An 11,739-nucleotide genomic window follows, 5' to 3' on the forward strand; every position below is an offset into this window, starting at 1 on the left:
TATAGGTTATATGCACATTAAAGGTCAGATATGATGACACTGGTATAGGTTATATGCACATTAAAGGTCAGATATGATGACACTGGTATAGGTTATATGCACATTAAAGGTCAGATATGATAATATTTCCTTCTAATATCTTGTATCATTTTCAGTAAAAAAAGATCAGTTATTTTTTACTGGTTATGCTAGAAATTATTTTTTTCCAGATTAAAAACCAAACCAAACACGGCTTCAGTACCAATGTATATTACTTGTTAACTTACAATCTCCACACACAAAGTAACTATTGTCTTCCTTGTTTCAGTGTCATTATAACGTTAAATACTACATAGTGAGTGTATGGTGTGTTATGTTTAGGCCTCACCAAAAGGAAAGTTGTCTGTTGAAATTGTAGTTCCAATTTTGAAGATTTTTTTTTGCTTGCAAATCCAGAAATCTTCATTGCCCATACCCAGTTTCATATAATATTTTATAATCTCTGAATATCTGGTGTAACCAAGCAGATAGATGACATCCTCATAAATTGTAATGAGTATGAAAGATGTTATCACATGTTTAAGTTGGAAAGATGATAAAACTGTATACTCTTTATTGTGCTCATTCAAGGTTAAGGAGGGTGGTCAGGGACAAACAACTAGATGCCAAGACGTAATGTATCGTACGTGATGGTGAATTTGGCAGTTTCATAACTGTAAGTTTATTTTCCCAAGTGTCACTGTATACCAAATTTGGCTTTAAGTATGTAGAATTTGGTGTAAAAAGACCAGAAATACTGTGGCCTTGCACTTCTTGTGAAAGAAAATTTGTGCAATAGATAACCTGATGCAGTTGAAAAAACCATAAAACTCCCCACCCCTATTTCCCCCAAAAAATTGACCACTAGGGAAAATTAATAGACTCCAGGTCTATAATATGTAGAATGTATAATAAAAATAATATTGATCTGTTTGAACTTGAAGGTGTAAGCTCTATTAAAACAGGTGAGTATAAAAAATAATAATCCATGAACTAGACAAAAGGGGGGGTCTTGCTGTTTCATTATCTTTTGTTAAAAAATCTGTAAACCAAACAATTGTTTTTTGTGTGGCCTTACATGTTTGGATTTTTTTCAGCTGTTTAACAAAGTATTGTGAAAAGATAAAAAAGAAGCCATGAAAGAAGTTTAATACAATAAGAATTCAAGAAAATTCAGTATATTACAAAGCAGGTTATTTTGAATAATCGTATATATTATGTCTGATATTTTTTTTTTGTTCAACCAGACAGTCTTTAGAAATTTGTGATGTCCTCTTATAAACACTGTTCACCATATATATATTTATGAAATTAAATTACTGTATCTCATGCATTTCTTTTCTTGTATAGGTAAAAGTAAAAAAAAATCAAGTAATAATCTAAAAAATAAAAGACATAACTCTAAGTCAGAGGATAAATAAGAATACATAAACAAATTTATTTAAATGTTTCAAAATTTATAGATATTTTTTTACTGACTTTTGAGCTCGTCCATTAATTATATTACAGGTACTTCTTTGAAAGTTTTGTCTTGCATAAAATTAAAATTTAATGTTACTATAAAGTAAACTGCAAATTGTTTCTTAGTCATGCTGATCATATACATAGTTCCCATTTTTTTCATAACAGAAGTAGAAAGTGCCTTGCACCAGTATATTAAATGATAATGCAGTACTTAAATCAGCAGTTCCCAAACTTTTTCTCGGTGTTGACTCTGTTTCAGACATCTCAAATCTTTGCAGCCCTATCTACTCAAAAATGTATTTCAAACAGACCATTCAGGTCCTTTTTCTACATATGAATTTTTCTGACAAATTTGCCTATCGTTTGAGAATTACTGGCATAAAGAATGATAGGTAGTACAGTAATGTCCCTATCATGAAGGCAATACATTCTAGAAACATCTGGAAAAAGTTTCATCCAATTGGATAACAGAGTGCTAAGGTTCCTCGTTTTGCTTTTCTAGGTTGCACTGGTTAACACTAGATGGTTGTATGTATGAGTTGTAAAATACAAGATTAATAGAAAATGTCTTATTTAGAATGTTTAGTTTAATAAAAAATATTTAAAATAGAGACAATACAGAATGGATGGAAAGTATGAATTCTGATTTATTCCCGGGTGAGCGTAGCTAGTTCTGTGGCAGTTAACCAAAATATGTTTTCCGGGTAAGCGTAGCTAGTTCTGTGGCAGTTAACCAAAATATGTGGTCATGCCGAGAAAAAATGTTTGTAGATTAATTTTCCAATTGTGGAAAAAAAATTAACAAAAGAAACACAAGCTTTCAATAGATATACAGTGTGGAGTTTGCTGCAAATTTTACTTTGGTAATACGTTCATTAGAGTTCATGTGAACAACTTATGCAGTATTTCCATTTGGGGTTGCATTTTCAAATTATTGATAGTGATGATAATCATGTTTGCTTCTTAAAAGGAAGATTATGAAATGTGCATTGAAACAGTATAAGGAATAGACAAATATCATAAAAGTGTTAGTTTTAATAGAAACATTTTATAATGGACCTTAAAGAGCCAGAAAGCTTGAAAAATTAATAAATAAAAAATAGACAGAGATAGCTGTAGACTGGATGATCATGAGTTTAGCCATAAAGAGCATATAGTGACAACTTTTAAAGTACAATAATCACAGATTGTATTGCAGTAACAGAGTAGAGAAGAATAATTCATCTTGTCAATTGTATGTGTGTTCTAAAGTAATTGAACCAGTCTATGTGGACTTTTGATGTAAAAGAGAATTATTTAAGGCTCTGGATTCAACTGTGGTGATTAACTGCATGTAATGAACATTTGTATATACATTTGACTTGTTTTAATATATTAATTTAAAACAAGTGGACTGTGTGCTGGTTGTTTATTGTTGAAATTTATCACCAACAAGTCACAGACACCTGCTGTAAAGAATCCTGCCCATCCATACCTATAAAACCTGTAGTATTGGTAATTAATAGTATTAGTATTTACTGATAGGGGATTTTAGTGTTATATTTGTCAATAATGTATTCCACAAATTATCATATAGTCTAATTATGGATACATTTACAAATACTGGGTGACAGATAGTCTAATTATGGATACATTTACAAATACTGGGTGACTAAATTGGTGTTAAAGAATTAACACTGGCAGAACTTCACTATGGTTAGAAAGTGTTTAGGGATAAGTCAACTTATAGGGTGTGATAGATGTTTGAGAATTGTGGGCTTGTATGACTTTCAGGAGACTCAGAAATATACAGTACACTTCACTTATGGACCTTTTTTTTTTTAGGTTAAGGGGTAGAGATAATGTTTGGGAAGATTAGTTTGTTAGAGGAGAAAATAACAGATTAAGAGCAGTGTCCAAGGAAGCAAGAGAGGAAACGGGGTATGGTGAGAATAAAAGTGGTGGGTATATGGAGTAGAAAAAACATTATAGCTATGGAGGTAGGTTTGATTAGCATTCAAGTACCAGTCACTGGCAGATTTCAACCTATGACTGTTTTTAACAAGTTAGAAATGAAATGAGACGATCAACAGATTAACATAGTGGGCAAACTCTCTCATTGATACAATAATAAAGTTTTTTTCATGGAGAGTACATTAAATCTAGAAGTTGAGTTTCCTTTCCAGTACAGGAAACTATAGAACACCGTAACAGTTTAGTTGTTGATGCTGAGGAGCACCTTTTTGTAGTGCATTTTGTAGCTAAAGAGTTGTTTAGAAAGTAAAAAGAACACTGCTTGAGGTATGGGGCTAGAAATAGGCATGCAGTTCTTTTGGGTGTGTTTTCTTGGGCAGATTTGAAGTAGTGTGTTCAGTTTTGGACTCCTTAACTTAGAAAATAAATTGAATTGTTGGAAATGGTTCAGAGGAGGGCTAGTTTGATGATACTTGGGATAGAAAGGTTCTCAAAAAAGGACAAATAAATCTCTCTGAAATTGTTTTCTCTTGAAAAGTAATAGTTAAAGGGGATCTGATCAACGTGTTTAAGACTATTAAGGGAATTTAGAGTGTTCAAACCTTATCTTATTTTGTATTTAATGGGGACACAAATATAACATTTGGCAGGGTTCGAGTTATCTTCAGCTAATAGTTTTATTTTTCAACCAGGGTGGTTGGCCTTTGTTGCCTTCGGATGTGATGGAAACAGTAAATTCAAGGGAAGGATTGATAAATATTTGAATTATAAGGGATGGCTTCGAGTTTATAGTTTAGTGGATGTACCAACAGGTCCCTTGTTGCCGTTAAATGTTATGCTAAACTGGTTCAAATGTGGTGGGTAACCAATTAGAAAACTTTCAAGCCATAACAGTCATATATTGAGCCTTTAAGGGATACTGATGTTTCTGTTGAATACTTTCAGGTGGTTTTCTCTTTTCTGTTATTACAGAAGATGACATTAGCAGTATTCCCAAGTATTTTATGGGAAATGACCTTAATTGTATAGATACTAATCCCTTGGTATGAAGTATAAAGACTGAAACACAAGGACCAGACAGTGTTTTCTGTAGGATTCTAAAAGGGGGTAAGACATCAGATATGTGAACCTCTGTCTTTTTTTTTACAGGTTAATAGACAGGATTATAAGTTGTAAATACTGCTTGTATTTTTAAAAAGGTGTCATAAAGAGCTATCCTTGGTTATTATAGGTCAGTTTATTTTAGCCCTGGTATTGAACAAAAGGCCTCTTCAACACTAGATATAGCAGATGTAGTGTGGTTGATATAACATATTCTCCGTTTCTATCACTCGTGAGTTCTTAGAATTACTTTAGCAGAAAACGGTTTTAAAATCTGTTTTAAAAGCTGTGTAATATCATTTAGTCATATGTTGTATAATAAAAACAAACCAACATGGATTTAAGAAACAGAAATTTTGTATTACTAATCTGTTAAATTTTGTTGAGAATGTTACTTGTTATCCGGACGATGGAAAAGAAATGGATTTGGTGTACTTAGATTTTCAAAAGAATTTTGATAAGTTGTTATGCAAAAGATTAGCCAATAAAATCACAGTAGTGGGATTAAGGGAGAGATTAGTTAATTGTATTGAAAGGTAGCTGGATGAAATAAAAAACCTTTAGTTTTATTTGGTCCAGTCAAACTGGACCTTTACTAACGTAGAGTCTCAGAGACTGGGCCTTTGCATTAATGACATTGCCTGAGAGGCAATTAGTGAAGTTTGCCGATGGTATTAAACATTTGGGTGTCTTCAGCTGTATTGGGGTACTACAGAATGACTTGGAAAATAACCTTTATTTGGATCACACATGTAATGTGAACAGGAACCCATTCATTAGCACGGGTAAAGAAATGACTGTTCGTAGTAGTGGAGACTTGCACTTAATAAGAACTTAAGACTGAAATTGATGATTTCCTGAAAACAATTGGCAAGTTTAATTTCTCCCTCTTTGTGCAGGGACAGCCATGAAATACCAAATTGTCCCTTGTTGTTCATACAAGTTTAATAAAGTATTATTTATAATCAGGTTGGCAGGTATACGAGTATTTAGCATGGCTTTTATTGAAACATTTGTGAAAATCAGTTACTTAGTTTGAGTATTTTAAATAAGAAGTTTCTGCTTGGTTTTATCAGTTTTAACATGGGGCTTGAATTATTGTATCCCCCTTATGATTTTTAAAATTAACTTCTGCTCTGAATATGGTGTGCGCAAGTTCACAAACTTAATATGTTGTTATTCTTGTTGGAGAGGATGAAACATAGATATTTGTTTCACTTATTTCAAACATGATTTTAATATTCCATGTTACAGAAACTACGTTGGTCATGTTTAACTTTATGCAACATAAAATTCCAGAGATTAGTTCTATTTTATAACAAATATTTATGGCAACTGGTCTACCTGATTTTGTAAGTTATATAAATTATACCAGATAATCTCTCCTTCCCCGAGCAAACATAAAGTAACATACTCTACTTCGTGAAACTCTTACCATTTACTGATTTAGGTTTGTCTTTCAAGTTTAGTTCATTTTCTTCAGATATTATATATATATTTTATAAAACGTCATTTTATATTTCGACTGTGATGATGAATGGTGTGCATGTACAAATAAAGGAACACTTTAGCTACATAATGAAATTCTTCACGTATTCTTAGCTAGCCCTGTGACCGACAGAGAAAACACTATAAATACTTATGTATGGTTAGGCCTACACACTGACTGTGGATTTTATACTGTTTCAAAAAATAAATAAATAAAAAGGTTTAACCAGTAATTAGAATTACTAATTCCAAAAATTGTGGTTGATACACATTTATATTACATTCTTTTTTTTCCTGTGATGGTACTACAACAACAGCCATAGTACTGGGTCTTCTAAATAGTGAGTGTAACAAACGAACGACATGGCGTTGGCACTAATAGTATGTAAAATTTCTAGCTCAACATGATAAAAAAAAACCCTTACTAAAGGAAACGGGCCGTTTTTAATAATTCACTGGTATCGTTCATTTTCATTTATATAATGGCAACTTATCCTTATCATAAAAATGAATTATTAAATTTGGGGTCTTATGGACGATAATGTGACATGTTTATAAAATCATCTATCCGCTCTAAAGTGGAGAAGTTGGAAATGGCAAAACTCGTAAAAAAATATTTTAACGTCCACGTTAGTCGAAGAATAGAACGTACTAAGTTATGTACATTGATTATATATTACAATATATGACACTGGCAGACTCTGATAATTATATACTGTAGAGTCAGATCCAAAATCTCATTAGTTAACCCTGGATATTTCCGAATTTTCTTTATGCCGTTTTCAATAAAAGCCCGGATTGGTGTGTTCTATGATGCAACGTTTACAACATCTCTTCACCATTCTGTAACCTTCCACAGTAATGGCGCAGTCCTGGATGTTCAGCTGCTGGAGACCCCGACAGTAGTAAGCGATAGCTCGGACTCCTTTATCGGTCACCATGTCGCAGGACTTGAGGCTCAGTTTCTTCAGGTTCGGGCAGTGCTCCGACAAAAGCTTCAGTCCGTAGTCTGTGACGTCACACTTGCCGATGTCTAGCGCCCGGAGCCTTGGGCAGCTTCTGGACAATACTTCCATACTGTCATCAGACACAGCTTCACAGCCTCGAACATTTAGATAGCGCAGCTTGTAACAGTGGCGAGCTATTTGCTTGACACCGGCATCAGAGACTTGGTGACATTTAGCCACGCTGAGGTACCGTAGGTTAGGTCCCAGTTTGGCAAGTTCATAAAGACCGAAATCAGTAACTTGTAAACAGTCGCTGACACTAAGTTCCCGTAGCATCACACAGTAGCTAGCAATATACTTGACTGCCACGTCAGTCAGCTGGACACAACGTCGAAGGAAAAGATGGGTTAGCTGAGGACAGTTCCGGACAAACGCTTTCAGCCCAGAATCCTCCAAAGCTTGACAGTCGGTAAGGTCTACGTACTGGAGATACAACTGACGAACACACACTGGAAGGGAGTCAGGTTTAGACCCAGCTGGTTCTGGAACAGGTACTGTTGTCTGACGAGGCTCAACACTGGTAACATGACAACATCCTGAAGAGTAAAAAATAAAATAAATGATGAACAGTATTAAAAAACTTGAAAATGTTGAGACACTTTACAAAGTTACACCCGAATAAAATAGGCTCGTGATAAGTTAACGTACTGCTATACAGCAATACAAAAATACAGGGTATTACTTACCTCCATTTATACCTATTTATGTTATTTTTGATATATACGTACAACGGACGACAATTTTTCGCATGTAACTCGAGTTTTAAAGACTCAAATGTCTAAACAAGTTTTACCTGTTAATATAGCTACAAGTCATCAACTGATTGTAAATATATATTATTTACTAGATTAAGAAATTTCCTAACCAAACAATTAAACATACGGACTTACGAAGGAGTGGTTTTAAAAATACGAAATATTTATGAAGGGCGGAGGCAACTTTGGTCCTTGGTTGTTTTTACTTCTACATTATTCCACTCGATAAGTAATACTTTTTGTCTTTTATAATAAATGAGATTTATGTTTAAAACAGTCTCACGAGTGACTTCATTTCTGGAAATTTAAAACGTTTTTTGAACTATTATAAACTTTTGCCGAGTTTTTGGTTTATTTTGTTTTTTTACTTACATAATTCTACAGTGACGCCATATGTACAGGAGTATAAAAATACTGCTTGCATAATACAGATAGCCTGCGAATGTATAATTGTTGTAATTTAAATCTTTGATAACTATAAATATTTATTGAATTATCGAATTTCAATTATTCACTTCTCGTTGTTTACCTGTAGCTATTTTCATTCTTCTTCTGTTTAACTATTTTATATGCAAATATATATTACATTTTATTTTTCAACTTTAAACTTATTTTCGCAGAAAACAGCAGATGGATTATGTATATTCCGAAATAAGATTATCTTGTTGAATCCATCACCGTGTTCTTTTAATACTAAATCACATAAACAATTATAATACGTTATTGATTACTATAATAAAGCATTATTTACTACACTTAAAAAGTTCAAACAAAAGCGTGTTCCTATATTATGATTTAGGCCTAATCCAAGCATATTCATGCAGCTTATTGCTTTGCCGAATACGATCATAGTGGCTACAATTTCGTTGTAAAATATGAAACAATTGTTTTAATGTTAATTTTAAGTAACTATGCCAGCAACGTGTACATAAATAAGAATGAAATTCTAGTTATTGAGGTTGTCACGAAAATAACCTAGATTCCAACAAAGTTCGGCCCTGGACAGTCACGAAAAGCCGCGCTCTAACTTCTTATACGAAGGCCTATAATGAAAGCAGGTTATGTTCCCATACACGTTGAAAATAAATTATAACACCATTTGAAATATTCCAAACATGTAGAATGATAGGAGCAGAAAAAACAACAACTGGAAAATCGCAATAAAAAAACAACAAACTACAACACCAAAGCGCTTTCGAAATTAATATCTTAACGCTTATTAATCAGAAATATCCCAGCTATTAATTCTAAACGCATTACCTATTTTGGGTGTTGTGCCATATTTACAGGTTTGTGAATAAATACATCTGAATGTAAGAGAGGGATTTCTTCTCTGTAGAGATCTACTTATATATCAGTGGCCAATACTTATTAACTCCCGAAATATTTCAGCTAATTGTTCAAAACCCACTGTTTGAAGCGTTTTTCTGTGTCGTGTCATGTTTTTCTAAAAACAAATTCCGTTTTGGAAAATAAGAAAAACAGTCGACGTTTGTTTTGGATCTTCCTTTCTCTCTATTGATATATAATTTTAAGTCAATATCATAACGTAATTTTGCCTTTAAAAAATTGATGGCTTGCGTGAAAGAAGCCAACTTCAGCCTCGTAAATAAACAGTGATTTGTGATCGATGGCTCGTAGTGCCATTTACAACACAAGCTGTCAATGAAAAAGTACTTTTATAGATAATTTAGGCAGAGTATTCATGATGAACAAATATGGGTGAAATGAGCTGAAATACCCACTTTAAATTGATTTATTAGGGCTTGCTACTTAATGATTAAAATATCATCAATGTTCATCTCAGTAACACTATCAGAACGCTGTTTATAAGTTTTTAATTATTTCAATCTTGATTCGTGGTGAAATATTTTAATCATTAATAACTGAAATCTCTATATATATACAGTTTTAATACATCAATGAAATTCTCAGGAATTCACTAGATACGTATTCTGGTATGCACATAGGTAATACTATGATCTATGGGTACACAAATACATCTTGGAGATACGGTCGCCATCTATGGATTATTAAACTTTTTAATAAAAGTAAGCTAAATATATTGATCAAAACTAAAAAGTAACTGAATTAACAAGGCCTTTTCTTCTGTATAATAAACTTAAATAAAATACTTAATGCCTTAAATCAATACAAAAGAAAACTAAAAGCTACAATAATTAGAATGTGTTAAATTATCTGGCGGGTTATCCCGCTATTAATGATACTTATGGTCACTTTATCTAAATAATATCATGATAGTTAGTCAGCTTGTGAAAGTTATGTTAGTCTCAAAATTGTATATTAAGGATAAGCTGCTAAGTAATCTTATTAAGCGTAAAACTTAACAATATTAAAGTAACATTCAATAATAATAATATATATTATTTTAAGCCTTACAACTAATAATATTAATAAATTTCTCTTGAGTAAAAATCTGTCTTGCCTCAATTTATTTATAGTCAATCGTTTATGTATTTCCAGTAATGTACACCCAACAATAAAACTGATGAAAAAATGAAGATAAGAAACAAAGGCTAAAAACCGTAAAGGAAAGCCGAATATCTTATGAAACAAATAATGAAATTGAAATTCATATATTTATAAGAACGCTAAATATACAAGTACAAGTTATGTTAAGGAATATATTAATCCAACCATTTTTAATACAATGATTCAGAATACTAAAAAAAAATCATGTAGTGTTAGACATACACAAGGAATTCAAACACAAGAGCATTTTCGATAGGCAGACCTTTGTCTTCCTTGTTTAGAGTATTTGTACTGACACCACCGCAGGGATCGAATCCCAAATTTTAACATTATAGGCCCTCGAGCTTACCATTTGCCACCGGAGGGGGGGCACGTAAAGGAAGAAGTATGAAAATATTCCACTCCAATATGAAATAAGTATACCAATTAATTATTACTTCCTCATGTACCAATTACCTTACTAACCTTCTCTTCATTATTTGATTTGAATTTTCGCGTCAAGGTACACGAAAGCTACCTGCGCTAGCCGTCCCTAATAGGTTAAGAGGAAGGCAGCTAGTCAACACCGCCAACGAATAGTGGGACTGACCGTATATTATAACGCACCCACGGCTGAAAGGGCTAGCATGTTCAGTGAAGAGGATTCGAACCCACGACCCACAGATTACAAGTAGAGCGCCCTAACCACCAGGCCACTCTTCATTCCTAGTTTCCCTTTCAAGTTTAGATTTTTTCGTCTCGTATTTTATTTCCCTACCTACCTAATTACAAAAATATGTGATTACTTTCTTAAACTTGTTCCATTTCGAAACTTGTAACATATTTCTTGTAAGCTTCTATCGTTAAAATGTACCAAAAGAAAATACTGTCTAGACCACCCTCTGGAGTTGTCTGACTGGAACTTATCGTTCTGCACAGTTCACAACTGCAATGATGGTTTATATTGGAGAGATACTTGAACTCAAAACAAGCGTAATAAGTACATACAGCAAAGTAGTAACGCGTGTTTTTGTTTCTTCTAAATACCAAAGCGTCTGACATGTATTAAATATGCAAATATTTATCAAAAAGAAAATCATTCATATTTTTAGTTTCTTTAATCACGAAAAGATAAACAAATTATGTGGAATTAAAAAACAACAACAGCTGGTTATTCGAGTTTTTTTTTTCGTTTTAAGTGATAATTTCACTTAGTACGTTTCTTAATGTCTTCTTAGTACTAACCCTTACTAACCGTCTCGTAACAATGTCTTCTTAGTACTAACCCTTACTCACCGTTTCGTAACAATGTCTTCTTAGTACTAACCCTTACTCGCCGTTTCGTAACAATGTCATCTTAGTACTAACCCTTACTCGCCGTTTCGTAACAATGTCATCTTAGTACTAACCCTTACTCGCCGTTTCGTAACAATGTCATCTTAGTACTAACCCTTACTAACCGTTTCTTAACAATGTCATCT

The 11,739-nt window shown here is 33.0% G+C and overlaps 1 protein-coding gene across 1 annotated transcript in view; it reads right to left on the reverse strand.

Annotated features, from left to right (window-relative positions):
* Positions 1–4,571: 4,571 nt before the first annotated feature.
* Positions 4,572–11,739, reverse strand: part of LOC106474139 (F-box/LRR-repeat protein 7-like) — a 32,108-nt gene continuing 24,940 nt past the window's right edge. Inside the window, exon 3 of the mRNA XM_013934828.2 lies at positions 4,572–7,567. Coding sequence (XP_013790282.1) covers positions 6,807–7,567 — 761 coding nt within the window. The 3' untranslated portion in view covers positions 4,572–6,806. The remainder of the gene's footprint in view (positions 7,568–11,739) is intronic.

Source organism: Limulus polyphemus, unplaced genomic scaffold, assembly GCF_000517525.1.
Source record: "Limulus polyphemus unplaced genomic scaffold, Limulus_polyphemus-2.1.2 Scaffold6868, whole genome shotgun sequence".
NCBI lineage: Eukaryota > Metazoa > Arthropoda > Merostomata > Xiphosura > Limulidae > Limulus > Limulus polyphemus.